The 17,901-nt window shown below is 40.4% G+C and overlaps 3 protein-coding genes across 3 annotated transcripts; all 3 read right to left on the reverse strand.

Annotated features, from left to right (window-relative positions):
- Positions 1–3: 3 nt before the first annotated feature.
- rps20 (ribosomal protein S20) lies at positions 4–1,905 on the reverse strand. Its single transcript, XM_029755841.1, has 4 exons — positions 1,791–1,905; positions 831–930; positions 559–632; positions 4–225 (listed from the first exon to the last, which is right to left on the reverse strand). The coding sequence occupies exons 1-4, from the start codon at positions 1,791–1,793 to the stop codon at positions 43–45; spliced, it is 360 nt and encodes a 119-aa protein (XP_029611701.1). The 5' UTR covers positions 1,794–1,905; the 3' UTR covers positions 4–42.
- Positions 1,906–2,697: 792 nt separating this feature from the next.
- On the reverse strand, positions 2,698–4,614 carry mos (v-mos Moloney murine sarcoma viral oncogene homolog). The gene has a single exon (XM_029755840.1). The coding sequence runs from the start codon at positions 4,161–4,163 to the stop codon at positions 3,156–3,158; it is 1,008 nt and encodes a 335-aa protein (XP_029611700.1). The 5' UTR covers positions 4,164–4,614; the 3' UTR covers positions 2,698–3,155.
- A 4,280-nt stretch (positions 4,615–8,894) lies between these two features.
- plag1 (pleiomorphic adenoma gene 1) lies at positions 8,895–17,769 on the reverse strand. Its single transcript, XM_029755842.1, has 3 exons — positions 17,553–17,769; positions 12,765–13,127; positions 8,895–12,534 (listed from the first exon to the last, which is right to left on the reverse strand). The coding sequence occupies exons 2-3, from the start codon at positions 13,013–13,015 to the stop codon at positions 11,316–11,318; spliced, it is 1,470 nt and encodes a 489-aa protein (XP_029611702.1). The 5' UTR covers positions 13,016–13,127; positions 17,553–17,769; the 3' UTR covers positions 8,895–11,315.
- Positions 17,770–17,901: the final 132 nt, after the last annotated feature.

Consider the following 17,901-nt stretch of genomic DNA (forward strand, 5'->3'; position numbering starts at 1 on the left):
CAATTATGTTTAAAGCTTTTATTGCATGGGGTACAAAACAGCTTATGCGTCAGCGATGGTGACCTCAACCTCTACACCAGGCTCAATGCTGATGGAGGTGATCTGCTTGACAATCTCAGAGGGACTGTGCAGGTCGATCAAACGCTTGTGGATCCGCATCTGGAAACGATCCCAGGTCTTGGAGCCTTCTCCACAGGGTGTCTTTCTGGTGGTGATGCGCAGAGTCTGAAAGGACATGAGAAAACAAAATAACAGGATACCACTCATCAAATGGTGAGGTGAAGTGTCATTAAATATTTTGACCAAGTCAACACACAAGCACAACTTCAACACCTTTCCCTGGAGCCTAATGCCACCTGGTACACTTAGTCATCGTTTTATTTGAAAAAATATGAATGTCGTCCCCTATTCAATCAGAGCCACCACTGGGGAGTGGGCAGAAAGCGAAGGGTCATTGATTTGGCATCACCTCTATAGAGACCCAGGGTAGACCACAGATGGGAGTCCCAGGCTGTCAAGGATGCGGGAAAGACCATTGTATATATCTGGTGTACATACCTTGGTGGGCATACGGACTGGTCCCTTCACCTTGAGGTTCTTCTCCTTAGCTCCACGGATAAGGTCTGCACACACTAAAAACATCAAGTAAAAGGGCTGCATGTCAAAGGAAGGTGACATCGTGCACTTCAATGTGTCATCAATGGGTCCACATAGCTCAGAATAGCGTATTATGAATCAGAATTTATCATAGCTTTCGCTATGTCATATCAAGTTTGTATCCTCATAGCCAACGATATTGACAAAGTTTACAGTATTTAAAGTGAAGGTACCCTTCTCCAAAGACTTGACGTTGCGGCTGGTGAGGGTGATACGGATGCGATGGATGGCAACCTCAGCCTCAACAGGGGCTTTACCGGTGTCCTTGAACGCCTACAGGTGCAAGGAAAGAATCACGCATTAAAAAAAGGAAAATCAAGAGGGCAATTAAGTTGAATGTGTGCTTGAAATGTGTAGTCATGGCTCAGAATAGCGTATTATGAATCAGAATGTCATAGCTTTAGCTATGTCATAGCAAATGTTTATCCTCATAGCCATTGGTGTTGAATTAATGAACGCATCTATTGTAACCAATTCTGACGGTTCTAAATCCAAGCTCCAGAAATGAAGCGAGCGATGAAAGACAATTTCAGCAACTAGGTTAGATCCTGCTGTTTCAATGGCCAATATAAAATGCAAAGACATACACCATAGTACTAGTTAGCTATTGATTCTAACGTTCACTGACATATTAAGTTGCAGCTACATTGTCATGGTTTGGTATCAAGATGTAGTAGCCATCTACACTTTAGGCTTTAAAGTACGTTAGCCAAGCATTCGTGTCCAGCTTTTTGGCATATGGGGAAGCAATAATGAAAAGGGAGTGAAATGTCCTGTTAGCTAACAAGCTAACGTTGGTTCGTTAGTTAGCCAACAAGATAAAGCCAAAAATCAGGAATTGGGTCAGACTTGTTATTCGACTCATTTAGAAACGACCCAACTATACCTCGTCACGTCAAGACAACTCAGAACAAGTTCAACGTTGTGATTGGACCCACTAAATTGGCAGAAAGCCATCCAAAATGAATAGCTACCTACCCCCGCCATCTTCACTGGCTAGTTAGCAACTACACGTGCAACTGCCCGGATTCAGAGCGATAAACGTTAACAGACTGTTCGTCTATCTACAGTCTTCGCATTGCGAGCTAGCTATATGAAGATGTTTACGTATAGTTGAAGAAATAAAATGTTACCATGTTCTCTTTATATTCCTGACCGACTTATTCGTAAGTTCCAAGCGAACAGCGGTGAGTCAGGAACGTCAGTTGTTCGCGAAAGGGAATGAAAGAGGCCTGCTTCCGTATATATACACACTACATCCAGGCACCACGTGACCTTTGTGCCAATAGAATAGCCTGAACACCAAGGAGGCGTATCTGAACCAAATCACCCCGAAAGGCCCAGTTCGAATATTTCGAAAGGGCACCCGTCCGCCTCTACTCCCTTGAAGACTTGAATATAACACAGACTTTATTATCCGTGTTTTCTACGGAGGAATGTCCTGTCTGTTTCTATGTAATGTAACACACTGGACCACAATGGAAATAATTGCCTTAGTGTTATCCCTGTAAAGTTTTTAAAATGTACGGTGTGTATTTTTTTGTTTCAAATAAAATCAGTCAGTTCTTCCAAGGGACCTAGCTTTCTACCTTCCACCTGAAGAAGCCTGTAGTTTCTCTGTTGTCTAGACCATGGTGCTGTGGCCAACATGGGTAAACGTTTCTGCCTTGACTGATATGTGATTATTGCCTGTGTGGCTGTCTGCTATGTAGGGCTGTTGTTGCTTTTTATGTTCTGCTGTTTTAACCATCTTCAACTAGCAATTTCATAGCCTAAAATCAGGTAAATTTGCAGCAATGTTGATCTTTTTTCCCCTTATGAAAATACAAATGGTTCCATTTTCTTCTGAGACATTGACACACGTTGTATACATTTTGTTGAAGGTTAGGCCATAGATCAGTCCGCTTGGACTGTAAGCCTAAACACACAATTACCAAACAAATTATTTCAACATGAGCAAAACAGGTTAAGCTGTTTCTGTTGACGCTGTAGAAGTCATCCCACTCTAATGCAGTTACAATACTAGAAACACCATTCCAGTACGAATCAAGGACGTTTAATGAAATCTCAAATATCTAAACATTACATACATTTCAAGTGTGTTACATGCACAGACTGAGGCTGACATTAATATTTATTTGACATGGAAACATTAAATCCTTATAAATCAAGTAAAACAATCTAGTCCACAGAGCAAACCTGACTTCAGTATCAGAAATGTAAATCGTTCAAGAGGTTCTGCGTTTAAAAAAAGAGTAGATTAGGTAGGATGTGTTATAAACACACTGAAGCAGAATTGGCACAAGAATTACAGCATCAAACTAATCTGTGGTGTCCCATTGGGGCTTGCCTTTCACAATTCACTTAAATTCAGTAAGACAACATGGGAGTCTATAACAGGCTGTGCGCAAAAGCTGTGCGTAAATTAAAAAAATGTATGGACACAACTGACGGATCATACCATGAATAGGCTGGCTTGAAAATGACAAATAAAAAGGTTAATGTTCGGACTGGATCTTGTCCAGATCTGTGATGACGTCTTGAGCGCTTGGTCTCCAGCTTGGTTCACTGCTCCAGCACTTGGACACAATGGATTGGCAAAGGTCCCCATGGTGTGACTTGAAGGACTCATCAGTGACCGAGGGGCGTAAATCGTATGCAACTACTGCGTATAAAACATATTGCCTGTCGCCTGTATAGGGCTGCTCTCTGGTGATCATTTGCCAAAGAGTGATGCCAAGGGAGTAGATGTCGGATTTTGGAGACACGTCTTTCCCCTTCAACAGCTCAGGCGCTCGGTGGGTGTAGGTGCCCCCGCCATGACTCATTTGGGGGCTGGACCGATCCCCCCCGAGCTCCAATTTCAGTGAACAGCCAAAGTCAACAATCTTGCACACATCCTCCCTCGAAACCAATACATTGGCAGGTTTGATATCCAAATGAACAATACCATGAGAATGCAAGAACTGAAGACCATGCGCAATGTTTTTGGAAAACGTAATCCACCGGTCCACTTCGAGCGTCTCCGCGCAACCGTAGATTACCTGGTGGAGAGTTCGTTCACCTGCGTATTCCATCACTATTGTGCCAATGTTGTCCCCGTTGTCTAAATTCTCCGGTATGCACGTGGTAGCTGCTATAATTCGCACAATGTTCTTATGGCGTAAGTGAGCTGCATTTAGCTCAGCCCAAAAACTTTGCCTGGAGGCGAGCTTATTCTTGACGCACTTCTTCACTTTTTTGACAGCGACAGTCTCCCCAAAGTACACACTTCTGTAAACGGACCCAAACCCCCCAGATCCGATGGGCTGCATGGATTGCAGTTCCTTCCAATCAATGGTGGATGACCATAGCCTGGTTGCGACCTTCCCATGGAACCGTTGAGTTGGAACTCGTAGGGTGGAATCGTTGGAATACTTTGCCAGTGGACTGCTGCAAGCTCCAAAATCGAGAGATGGATAAAGGTCTTTAGGCAACAAGCGTGTCTGGGGAACTGGGGATGGCATGTTCGGACCACCTTTTGCACTTGCTGTAAAACGAGAGCTTGCGCGTGTTGCCTGTCTATTCACACAGCTGTCATTAGATCAGTTGATTGCTGGACCAAGAGGTAGCCCTAATGAGGAGTTGCCTCTGATTTAAAGTCACAGTCACGTTTTTTTTATGGGAGAGACTTCAATCATGTTTGAAATGCTAAATCTTGCTCTCATTGAATGTCATTCCTTGAGCACTGTATATAACATAAATCAAGTGCTGCATGTAAAAATGTATTGGATTCATATTTTTTTTGTCAGTAACCTTCTTTGTTGATCTGCACATCTAACAGAACCAGTGGCTAAAAGCACAAATTGTTTCAATATGCATAGGCTTATCTTCCAGTAAAATGTATTAATTATACATGATTTTTGTCTTGAAGACCTTGAATATGACCAAGAAAGTCAATTAAAATAAGAATAAATAATTAAAACTCCAGGACAATTCTCATGCACTTGTTTCACTATAAAAAAAATCAGCACTCATTTTACACACATACTGACACACACTTAAAAAATGGACCAACAATTGTGGACTTTTGCATGAATCCTTCTTTTATGTTTATTGAGCTTTCATTACACTGTGTAATAACAGTGGAGTTGAAGACTGCAGCTCTTCTCTCTCATAGCAGCAAGGTAGTATGAAAACAAATCAGGTTACTCAGCCAGATAATAAATAATCTGTCTCTTTGGATGATGTCAATGTTAGAAAATTTATAAAAAGCTGCAGCGTTAATTTCTATTTTACACAACTTATACACAAATATATGAATTATTTTGCCTATATTTATACAAGTACAACAGTAGTTTGTAAAATAGATTTTAAGTAAAATATACATGATTAGCAACATGAGTCCATTCTCACAGGATGGCATTGCAATGAACAACAAAACCAACATGGCTGGAATGCAGTTTGCCTCTGAACAAATCCCTCGCTATAAGTACTACTAGCCCTTTAAAAAAATGGGTCCCCTATCGTGGAGTCATTATCTTCTTCATCATCATCTTCATCAAGGTAATCTCAGCCTGATTTTATACTGAGGCAACAAGTGAACACTCTCCCAAGCCCTTTCATGTCAATCACCAGGATGACAAAGGCTCCCCCATCACACTGCCATACAAAGTGAAGGAGAAGCATGTGACATTACAGGCAAGTCCATACAAGGCCACAAATAGTCACAGTACAAAAAAATATATGTATATGAAAACAACCAGGCACACACATGCCGACCATACAACTCAATTTTATATTTTTGTAAAAACAAAACAAAGAACTAGAAAAGAGGTCTGTAGCACCTTAAGGAGCTTTAGAAGTATCCATTAGCAGCTTGATCCAATACCAAAATATTGCAATATTGCAGTGTTTCTTACATACACATTCAACATGGTTCACTGGCACCACTGAAGCTTATAATGAAAGTTGACATGAATTGCTAAAGGTCTGTGTCTCTCACTGAAGAAACCCCTCCAACCAGATACTCAGTCATCCATCAGGGAACAATAAAAGTGTAAAATATTGGGGATAAAAAGTATCTGAAAATATCAGTGTCCCCAAGCACTTGAGCCTTATAAGTTACTCCAATACATTTAGTCCAACCTGTCAATTAAAAAATAATGTTTAAGGCAATCAAGTGTGTTTAAGTGTAAATACTGGGATAGCTACATACACTAGCTCTCTGAATACTTTATCAAGGGTTAAAAGTCAAACAAATTGCCAGCATAGATATAGATGGTAAGAAATGTGGCATATTTGAAATGGCAGCAATGATGTGAAAATAGAGTCTTTACTATCCGACAGATAGATCCCTCAATGAGACACACAGAACATTTGTGCAAGTAAAGCAAAATGACACTTAATGATAGTAAAACACTGTAAAAATTGTACCTGTAAAAAATAAAACATTTAATATTGTATTTACACGTTAACTTTTTCTAAAAGAGCTAAATATGACATCTATACTTTGTAATAAAGGTATTTTAAACAAGAAAAAAAAGTACTGGAGGAAACAAAGGCATAACATTTTCCGAAAGTGCTACGATTATAGAAGAATCTGCCCTATATAGAGGCTTACCAAACATTTTATGTAAAACCACAAACCTTCAAGATACATTGATAGCACTCAACCTCATAACACTTGAAAACACTTGAAAACAATCAGCTTCCCCTTTCAATGACATCCCGTGGCCCTAACTAAATTGATATTGATTCCATTCAAGAAATGTTTTAAGGAACATGGAGGATTCAAATAAGTGTTTTGCCTTAATGGTTATTTTTAACAGAGTAAAACAATGTGAGGTTGCACATTTTTTGCTCCAAGGGAAAACACTGCTGGACAGTCTGTATTATGTTAAATGCGTGAGCTGAGTAAACACTGTATACCAATTGTACATCCACACAATTTGAAAAGTTGTGATATACAGTCCAAACTGAGCATAGTCTTTTTTGAAACATACAAGTTGGAGATAAAGCTGAAGTTGAAACCTAAAGGGGACCTCACTGTCAATGAACAGCCCAGCTACTGTACTTTTTCAGTCATTATAATCAATCAAATTAACATCCACTCCCATAGGTTACATGAACTTACAGAGTTGGTCTACGTGAGCATTAAAGATTTAGTAGAAATATATCAAAACAGTTCCCCCACTAATGTTTTTAATATATCATTATTTCAATGGGATCTATGTATAAAACTGATTATGGTTTACATGAGAGAATTAAATAGTAAAACTTGATTAATTGAAATGGATATGCAGTACGTTGCTGCTATTGATCAGAACGCTATAGGCACATTTGCACACTTGCATGTAATCAGCCCTGCTGTACTGAAATTAACGTGGCTGAAAGGTGTCTGTGAGGTCCTCATCTCCCTTTGAGCGAGGCAAAGACACCTATAAATGGCACGTCTCGAACGAGGGTAAAAAAAATACTGTATTAGATATCCATTAAGGCTAAAGGTTGACTTTTATCTGAAGCCAAAACTCTATCATCATAGCATTACATCCCAGGGGTATCAATATCATTCCTTCGATGATGGGATTGAATTGATCTGGCTACTAAGATCTAAGTTGTAACTGAAAACATCTTCCATACACTATCACTGAACAAAGCAGAAACATAGGCGTTTAGATTTACAGATGCACATGCACGCATACATGCACAAGCACACAGTGCCAAGTACACAAGTTCCTAAAGACTGACATTATTCTGGCAGTGACCTAAGCTGTTTCATCTTACATACAGTACCAGTCAAAAGTTTGGACACACCTACTCATTCCAGGGTTTTTCTTAATTTCTACTATTTTCTACATTGTAGAATAATAGTGAATACATCAAAACTATGAAATAACACATATGGAATAATGTAGTAACCCCAAAAAAGTGTTAAACAAATCAACATATATTTTATATTTGAGATTATTCAAAGTAGCCACCCTTTGCCTTGATGACAGCTTTGCACACTCTGGCATTCTCTCAACCAGCTTCATGAGGTAGTCACCTGGAATGCATTTCCATTAACAGGTGGCCCTTGTTAAAAGTTAATTTGTGGAATTTCCTTCCTTCTTAATGCATTTGAGCCAATTAGTTGTGTTGTGACAAGGTAGGGGTGATATACAGAAGATAGCCCTATTTGGTAAAAGACCAAGTCCATATTATTGCAAGAAAAGTTCAAATAAGCAAAGAGAAATGACAGTGCATCATTACTTCAAGCCATGAAGGTCAGTCAATCTGGAACATTTCAAGAACTTTGAAAATTTCTTCAAGTGCAGTCGCAAAAACCATCAAACGCTATGATAAAACTGGCTCTCATGAGGACCGCCACAGGAAAGAAAGACCCAGAGTTACCGCTAATGCAGAGGATAAGTTCATTAGAGTTACCGCCGTGTCTTTGTGAGACGCAGAGTAGGTGAACGGATGATCTCCGCATGTGTAGTTCCCACCTTGAAGCATGGAAGAGGTGTGATGGTGTGGGGGTGCTTTGCTGGTGACACTGTCAGATATTTGTTTAGAATTCAAGGCACACTTAACAAGCATGACTACCACAGCATTCTGCAGCGATACGCCATCCCATCTGGTTTGCACTTAGTGGGACTATCATTTGTTTTTCAACAGGACAATGACCCAACACACCTCCAGGCTGTGTAAGGGCTATTTGACCAAGAAGGAGAGTGCTGGAGTGCTGCATCAGATGACCTGGCCTCCACAATCACCCAACCTCAACCCAATTGAGATGGTTTGGGATGAGTTGGAATGCAGAGTGAAGGAAAAGCAGACAACAAGTGATCAGCATATGTGGGAACTCCTTCAAGACTGTTGGAAAAGCATTCCAGGTGAAACTGGTTGAGAGAATGCCACGAGTGTGCAAAGCTGTCATCAAGGCAACGGGTGGCTACTTTGAAGAAACTCAAATATAAAATATATTTTGATTTGTTTAACACTTTTTTGCTTACTACATGATTCTGTATGTGTTATTTCATAGTTTTGATGTCTTCACTATTATTCTACAATGTAGAAAATTGTGAAAATAAAGAAAAACCCTTGAATGAGCAGGTGTGCCCAAATGTTTGATTTGTACTGTAGTTGTTCAGGAACTGTTTGACAGCAGCAGGGTCAGTGTCTCTCAGCACAGTGTTACAGCATCTCGCTAAGAGACAATTCTGGGAATGTCACTTTTTGACCAGACCAGACCAGTCATCCATATTTCATCATTGCTGGGATTTTCCTCTAGTTTCTACATCATACAGCACTATACAACACATCGTACAACATTGACAAGATCATTTAGAGACACTAAAAACCAAATCCTTCATGAACACTTCAACCGTGGCGGCCAAGTATGAACTCCAGCCAAGTTCATATCATGCAGAGGTGTAGAATACAGTACTTTATCTAAACCTTACCTACAATGTCAAAACAACTGTTTAAATTGGTGCTAAGGGGCTACTTCAGGGACTGGTAAGCTAAAGTAGCTGTGTTTCTGTCTCAGCATTTGTAGAGAAGCATTTTCTGTACTGAGCTGATATGCTGGTTGCCATTGGTCAGTATACTGATATTTGAGAGGGTTCCTTCTTTGTGAATAGTATAACAAGAGGAATCTGGCTGGCTGTAATATTGTATTTACCTGTTAATAAAAAAACACAAAATAAAATAAATAAAATAAAAACCAAAATATTGTAATTGCATTATGGGCCTTGAAGATAATCTTGGATTACTGGATACTGACTTGAAATGTAAAGTTGGGACATCCCTTTGCTCTGAGTGAATGAGCAATGTGTCACATATTACATTAAAAGTGCTTTTGCATTCACTACTCTGAATGTCTGCGTGTGTGAGGCACAAATCTCCCATTCACACATTCAGACATGACTAATCCATCACACCACCTAGATGAGTTGCAACAGGCAGGTCTGTTCTGACCGCTCTACACAGCCTCCCAGATTTTCTACGTGAGGGTCCTCTCCTCTGCAATCACATACTAGCCCTTGACTGGAAACACAAACACGTGATGTAGGCTCACACAAACCTTAGCATACTCATACAGTGTCCAGATACATGTTTAAAGAAACCCATCTAGCTCTTCAAACTGCACACTGGACATATTTCTCTTTGCAACTGGTGGTTCTACTACACTGCTTCCTGCGGATTAAATATTGCTAACATTATCCTTGATTTGATGCATGATTGGGTTTGCCTGACGACTCAAACGGAATTCTTTCCGCTGCTCTATGTTCGCTACATACTTCATTCTGAGACTGCCATCGTTGAAGTTGTTTGTGGTGACATCAAAATGAGGGCTGTTGTACAAAACAAAATCATCAGCAATTGGATCATCTTTAACCAATCAGAGTATCAAAGCCAATGACCAATTTTCTAAACACCGCTTTACCCACGTGTATTCTGGCTCTGGCCCAACCCATCGGTTTCTGGGACCAATCAGAACGGTTAGAATGCGTTTGCATTCTAGAAATCGTCAGGGAGGTGCTCAGGCCAATAGCGTTTGGCTGGAGCTAGGAGTTTGGGTAGCCAGGCAATGATTGAGTTATAGCTCCCCAAACTATTTCTAACCTCATATCCGGTACTAAAACCAGTAGAATGAGGAAAGACAAATTGACCCTAGTTATGTGGCAGTGCTTTAATGTTGTTTCTACTGTCTGGTTCCATTTCGGTCCTTTAGCAATTTTGACCAAGGGGTATGAAGCAGCGAAGGGCTAGGGACCGAAATGGAATCAGGCCTACTATTACATTCTTGCCATAAAAATGGTATATTATCTTGTCCCTTTTATATGAAATAAAATGAAATGAGGACGAACAACTTAGTCAATCTATAGCTGAGTTATCCCATCGGCCTATAGGGGAACTACTAGGCAGCAGCAACATTTACAACCATCAGCGATACCATGACACTATTCTGCCTGGCAACTCAGTCGATATTTGGTTGACTTTGGTTTTGATGGGGAACAGGGATGATTCTCACACTACATTCCACAAGGGGCTTTTCAGTACCTTATGTTTAAAAACATATGATTGCATTGCTATAAATCTTAAAACAAAACAAAGAGATAAAGACATTTAAAAAATGGTTAGCGGTGAGGACATTCAACATCACACAAAAGTTCTATATGAAAATATGGTTAAATCGACATACTAGGTTCAATCTACTCCAAGGCAAAGGGAGTTAAGAGTATAGATTGGTAGAAATACATCACTGCAATCACATTCCTAAATAAATTCCTCTATGTAAAACTCCAAAACCCTAGTTATGTTTAATTGTTGTTTGAACTAAAATGGACTGTGTTGGTCATCAACATTATAGTGGTGAATTTGCAAGGGCGGTGAAGATATAGCATTGTTGACACTAACCACATGAAATGTCAACCATTATCCCATGGCTTGAGCTATGTGGTATATGTCAGTGCTGATACACACCCATACATCTAATATACTGTGTCAGTGTCTGTATGTGTAGAATCCCATAACTGTTGAACAGAAGTGCTATTTCGTCGTAGTTTTGTGCAGACATATTCAAAAATGTGTTACTGGCATGAAAATAATAATTTGCAGAATATAATTGTGTGTGTTTACCGTACGTGTGTAAGTGTGTGTGTGTGTGTGCATGCGTGTGTGTTGTGTCACTGGAAGGCCTGGTGAAAGCGGGGCAGTGTGGTGGTTGTGCTCAGGTTAGAGGTGTAGGAGGAGGAGAGGCTGTGGAGGGGGCTTACATCCTCCCCGCTCCCTGTCACCTCGTGAGAATCCAGGGGCTGGGGCGGAAGCTGGACGAGAGACAGCGCCTCCTCTGGCGGGAAGGGGACCCCGCCTAGACCCCCACCGGCTGTCACCTGGTGCCCATAAGGAGGGCTGTTCAAGGGCAGGAAGTTGAAGAGCTGTGAGAAGTCGAGCAACGAGGAGGAGGCCAGCGACTCGCCCGCTGATGCCGAGATTTTGGACAGAGATGCCTCGTCAGACGAGGTCTCGTCCAACGAGCCCACCTGGGAGTCTAACTCCAGTTTGGAGGCGGAGGAAAGCTGAGCCCCCTCGGCCGAGGAGGACGGCATGCCGCTCTGCAGTTCCATCAGATACGTCTCCAGTTCTCCCTTTAGATGTTGCTCCCTCTCCAGAGTGGAGACGGAGTATGAGGTAAGGTTAGAGCCCAGCTGGTACTTTAGGGGGAAGGGGTGTGGGGGGTTGGGCTCTGTGTCCAGGGGGGGCATGGTGGGGCAGTGGTGCTGGGGCAGCAGAGGACCACCGTACAGGTTGAGCTGGAGCTGCCTGTGCGGCGTCGACATGGTGGCCAGCTCGCCCTTGACGCCTCCGGCTAGCCTGCAGGAGAAGGGTGAGTCCAGCGAATCGGCCGGCTCTGTCTTGACCCTCAGCAGCTCGCGGGCGTGGCTCTTCTTCATGTGGCGCGTCAGGTGGTCCTTCCTGCCAAAGCGCTGTGCGCAGTACTGGCACAGGAAGTCCTTGCGGCCCGTGTGCACCACCATGTGGCGGCGCACGTCCTTGCGTGTGTAGAAGCGGCGCTCGCAGTGCTCGCACCGATGCTTCTTCTCTTTGGTGCCACCCGAGGACTTGCCGGCGTGGGTCTTAAGGTGTTCCAGGAGAAGGCCGGTGCTGGCGAATGGCTGAAGGCACACCTGGCAGGTGAGGTCTCCGCTGTTGGCCGCATGAAGGGCCAGGTGACGCTTGAAGCCCAGCTTGGTGTTGTAGCTCTTGCCGCACTCCTGGCAGGCGAAGGCTTCCTTGTTGGGGTCGTGAGTGTGCAGGTGGTTCTTCAAGTGATCCTTGCGGTGGAACATTTTCTCACAGTACGTACACTTGTGGGTTTTTTCTGACGAGTGTGTCGCCATATGCCTTTGAACACAGATGACAATCCATCAACACTTTATATTTCAGCAATAACTCTTAGTGCTTATGTAGGCATGCTAGTCAGGAGGACACATACCTGTGATTTTAAAACTTAAATAATACATGAATGTATACAATGACAGACTACTAAAGATAACAACTACATATTACAGTAAGTGTTGTACATATGAATACAGTATGGCCTACTAGAAGATAACAGGTGCTTGTTCTGTTACCGTTGCAGCTTGTATTTGGAGACAAAGGCCTTGGTGCAGTCCTGATGGGAGCACCGGTACGGTCTCTCTCCTGTGTGTGAGTAGGAGTGCACCTTTAGCTTCTCCACGCTATTGAAAGCCTTCTCGCACAGCTGACAGGGGAAGTTCTTCCTGGGCTTGCCCCCCTCCGCTCTCTTGCGCCTCCCTGTGGCCGCCGCGAGCCTGGCTTTATCCGGAACGTGGTCTAAGTGCCCCTGGGTTCCCGTGGCCATGGCACCCTAGGGCAGCGCGGCTGGTTGGACAAGGACGCGGTGCCCACCTACTGTCAACGACGCTTGTTCTCTCTCCAGTTTTATGTGCTCAACACCGCCAGGACTCAGGCGCCTGAAGATGTGTGTGAGAGAGAGGGGGAGGGAAAAAGGTTCATGATCTCATTCAAAAGCGTAAGAAGAGTTCTACTGCAATTCCATATCATTCTACAAGTAGGGGAATACATTTATAATTTGTATTACAGACCAGTATTGATGAGAAACCCTGTACGGGCCATTCATAGATAACATGAGATTGAAAATCTAGATCAAATCCGTCATAGAAAAAAGTAATCAAGCCATTGTGTTTAAATATGGCATTCAATCTTTCTTGATCCTATATTTCTCCACTATCAGGACATGATTCAAAAGACTTCCAGTGTAACATTCCCGCAACAACAGGAACGCAGCTTCTGCCAAACCCGCATGGCTAATTACCCATGTCCTCTCAAACTGGATCATCCCGGGAGCAACTAGTCCCGACTCCCGATGCAAGCCGGGAAGGGAAGTATGCAGGAAACAGGGTGTAAAGGAAGTGCACAGAAGCTCTCATTAAAGAATATGGGGAGAGCATACATGTTTTGAAATGTACACAATTATTGGAGGGGGTTATTAATGCCAAGCTCAGGCATGTTAAGGCAGGCATCCATAAGCTTGATAGTTATGTCTTTCGATAGAGCTAATGCTTTTTTTCCATTTTTCCTTGCTCTACGCTATTCAATACATAGGTCATGTTGTGTGAAGGGGATTTTTCTAAAGCTATATGTATGTTAAAGGCCTTGTAAGGTCACCGCTCTGGAGCCTTGCTTAAAAACTCTGAGGTTGCACATTAAACCATCTTTGTTTGGACAACAGTCTGAGCAGCCTTATACAATTAATGATAAGGTGAGCAAATCATACTGAAAAGTGATATGGTTACGATACATTTAGTCATATAAACATGTATCATAATGCTATTGAAAAAATATGTTACGAAATAAAATAATAACACTTTCTGATCTAATGATTATCAAAACCATTTCTGGTGATCTCTACTCACAATGCACAATTCTACAAACGGACAAATTAAAGCAGTTCAAATCAGGTATTTACAATTTCAACAGGGTTTACACATTGATGTCTGGATGGATTAGAACTGCAAATCATCTCAACATGACCATGCTTCTCATTAAGACAAAACGTCGTTCTTCATGCAACATTAAAACAAACGTTTGTCTCTTTCTCAACCCTCTCACTATCTGTCTAACAACATGACTTTATAGACATATATTCAATCATTTATGTTAGATAGGGGCAATTCCACTGTAGCAGGGTGACACTTTAAAATGTATATCAAACTAAAACCAATGATTGCAAAGTTAAATATACCATACAACTCTATGCACAAGGACTTATTTGAAGAATTTCCACATTTACTTGAGGAGCAGTGCAGATACAAAGTTTGGTAACAGAATGACTCTCTCTGACACTGTTCTCTGGATATTCATACACAGAAATAAACATCTGAATATACATCATCCAATTGTATTTGATACACCTTACATTGGTGAGCATTTCAGCTGTAGCCCCATTGGCGTACTCCAAATTCAAACATGAACCAATGATTAAACTGTAAAATATGACATTTTACATAAAACCTAGACAATACCAGAGGCCATCTGCCTTGAAAAAGACAGCATTCCAAAAGACACTGGATTACTGGAATAGGTCAATTAAAATGTGATTTTTTTTTGTCTTCTGATGTGAACAGATGAAAAAGACACTACATCAATAATGTAAAGATATAAAGTATATCAAATGCTCTATGAATATTAAACCTTTAAAGCCAATTGAAGAATTTATTTCCAAAACGCTATATCCACCAATTTTTCATATTTTTGTTTTTTCATCAAAGATTATTGCTTATGGGTACCTCCATGTGTGTGTAAAATATTACTGATCTCAGATTTTGTATAATAGATTTGAGATGTTATGAAGATGTTTTATTTTTTGGGCAAAACGCTATATATCCATTGTTGAGCTGGAATGGGATGTTCATATCCTGTGTATTCGACTGTGATGTGTGGTTGTCTCACCTAGCTATCTTAAAATGAATGCACTTACTGTAAGTCGCTCTGCATAAGAGCATCTGCTAAATGACTAAAATGTCAAATGTAAATGTTTTACATACAGATATCATATTACTGTAATGAATTATCATATTTTTTTTATAATGATATCACAAAAGTATCATTTGTTCAGTTCTTTATTTAAAAAAAATTGTTATTTGTTACATTTGACTGTGTAAAACCTCGCAATTGGCTACTACCTATTTCTCTGAGAGTGAAGCGGATATTTGGCATTTTGCAAACAAACATGACTATTCGTCTCTCTGAAATGAAACCATCAAGTGATAGATTTGAGAAGAAAAAAACCATGTCTGTCATTGAACAATCCTATGCCATGATTAGATAATGAAAAAACACACCAATCTCTTCAATTTAGTTCAACAATAAAAGCTAATTTAACCAACATTTCTGAAAATTGCTATGTACCATTTTAGAATGAAACTCTTCAATTGTTGATTCCATTCGACCTTATACCAACAAGAAAATGTAACCTAATGTGTTTAATGTAACTATACAGTTTTAAAAGATCTAATCAAAAACTAGCATTATCCCAAAATCTAAGACATATAAAAGTTGCAAGTGTTTCAATGCAACAAACAAGTGTTTTAATGCAACAGATTCATCTTATTTAGATACATTTCACATTAAAAATGTTATAGAAACAAAGTTACTTTTTTCCTCATCATCTTCTGGTGCAAATGCTTCTAGAATAAAAACTATTCAAATACATAAAATAAACAAAAGTTTTATCTGTAATACAATATAATGCACCCCAAAATGAATGCATATAGTCAAGTTATTACATTATGAATAGGAAAATATGTGGACCACAGTTAGCCTAACTCAGATTATAAGAATGCAGTGATTTGCACACACTTCAGTGACATTACGTAACAATATATATTTACCATTTCATTTAAAGTATTATTATTTTATTTTTTTACAGCTGCATCTGACATGTTTACAGTCATGTAAATGCCAATCGAAGCCGTTCATAAAATGATAAAACGAGAAGGCAGGGGAAAGCCTTTCTCTTTAAGATGCAAAACTTGTCACCATGTGAAAACCAATTTAGGAGAGCAAAGCACACACTTCAAAAGCAAGGTTTTTTGCATCTTGCTATTCACCATATAAGCCACATAGTTATTAAATAGGAGACAACATCAACATATTGGCTGAACATGCACAATAGGAAATCCATAGCGCAATTGTGCCATTCAAGAGAAACCTCCCCAAAACGGCCAATAGCCTACATGACTGTAAAACCCAAGCCAAACAGCAGTGTGAACCCATCTCGAGTTCACTTGTAGAGGTTCTGCCATGTTGCTATAGGCTCCTCGTGCGTCCTATAGCCATGAGCAGCACCAGTCAGATAGCAGGGGCTCAATGCTATGGCTAACAATAACCTGGGAATAGCTTTATACACGACACAAAAAAACAGATAGCCTACTATATCAGTGCATCATACATGCAATGCTACTGATCATCATGTCCAATCTGAATTTGATAATATAAGCAACCTGCAAATATAAACATTTTAATTAATCGCATCAAAGTCAATGGGACGTGATTTTGATGTAACATAGCAGCAGCTTGTAACATCATCCAATGCATGTTGTTAAACTTAGTATAACTCTCTGTACAAAATAGACGGACATGAACACATGCATAAGCAAATGTTTAGCATCGCCTAATTAGTTTGCCCGCAGTTCTCCCTCCATTTTGGTTGTTTATGGTATTGACAAGCAACTTCTTCTCTTCGATACTTGTCTATTTAAACTAACTCAAAGTTGCACTGTCATCTCTGATTTTAGTCAAAGACGTGTTCTGTCTATAGGGCCTACATTCTGGATGAAAAAATGACATAATACAGAGATAATAAAATCACAATTCACTTATTAAATTTCGTATTTTCAAGTTTCGGCAAAATGCTTCTATCGATAAGGGCATGTTTACAGTGTTTTCTGGTGTAGCCTTCATGTGAGTAAAAATAAAAACAGTATGCGCACAGCATGCATTTTTAAATAATTTAGATATATTTAAGTGCGCGTGTGTTCCCGTCGGCTGTCCTCGCAGCACTGTTGTTATTATATTCAGGAAAAACTTAAACGAAACAAAATTGCTAAACTTTTCTTAACTTTTCTCAACTCAACTGTTTCCCATGGTTGTTGACATTCACTATCACGCAACGTGACATGCCTAGCGCTAATGACACAATTTATTTAAATTTTCTTAATATTTCTGTCTTCCTTTGGTTTCCTCTGAGGTCCCAAACTGGGTGCTGATTAACACAAACTTTTTTCCCTAGCTCACCCCTCTCTCATAATTTGAATAACCCCGATATTTTAATTCAAGAACTCCGTAACAATTTACTTAAATTACGCCAAACTCACCCCAGGAGCCTTAACATCCTTTCTACGGAGTTTTTCTTGACTTTCAACTATTTTCCGAATTTTTTATAATTTTTTTCTCATATTTTCTGCTAGACGCGGCGGGCCTGAAAATTGTTTGCTTTCCCCTCTTTCCAGCAGCCATTGTGTATATGCGCTGCGATGCAACCAAACATACATTTTGGCCACGCCTACTCAATATCCCTCCCACCTCTTATTTTTGATTTGTGTAACGTCTTGTCACTTTTATATTTCAGTGTCATTGTTTGTCCCTTTTAATAAAGTTCAATTTTCGGACTCGCTAGTGATACTGTCAATCGCATTGACTTCGTTTTGGTTTTATTTATAACAA

This window comes from Salmo trutta, chromosome 6, assembly GCF_901001165.1.
Source record: "Salmo trutta chromosome 6, fSalTru1.1, whole genome shotgun sequence".
Classification (NCBI taxonomy): Eukaryota; Metazoa; Chordata; class Actinopteri; order Salmoniformes; family Salmonidae; genus Salmo; species Salmo trutta.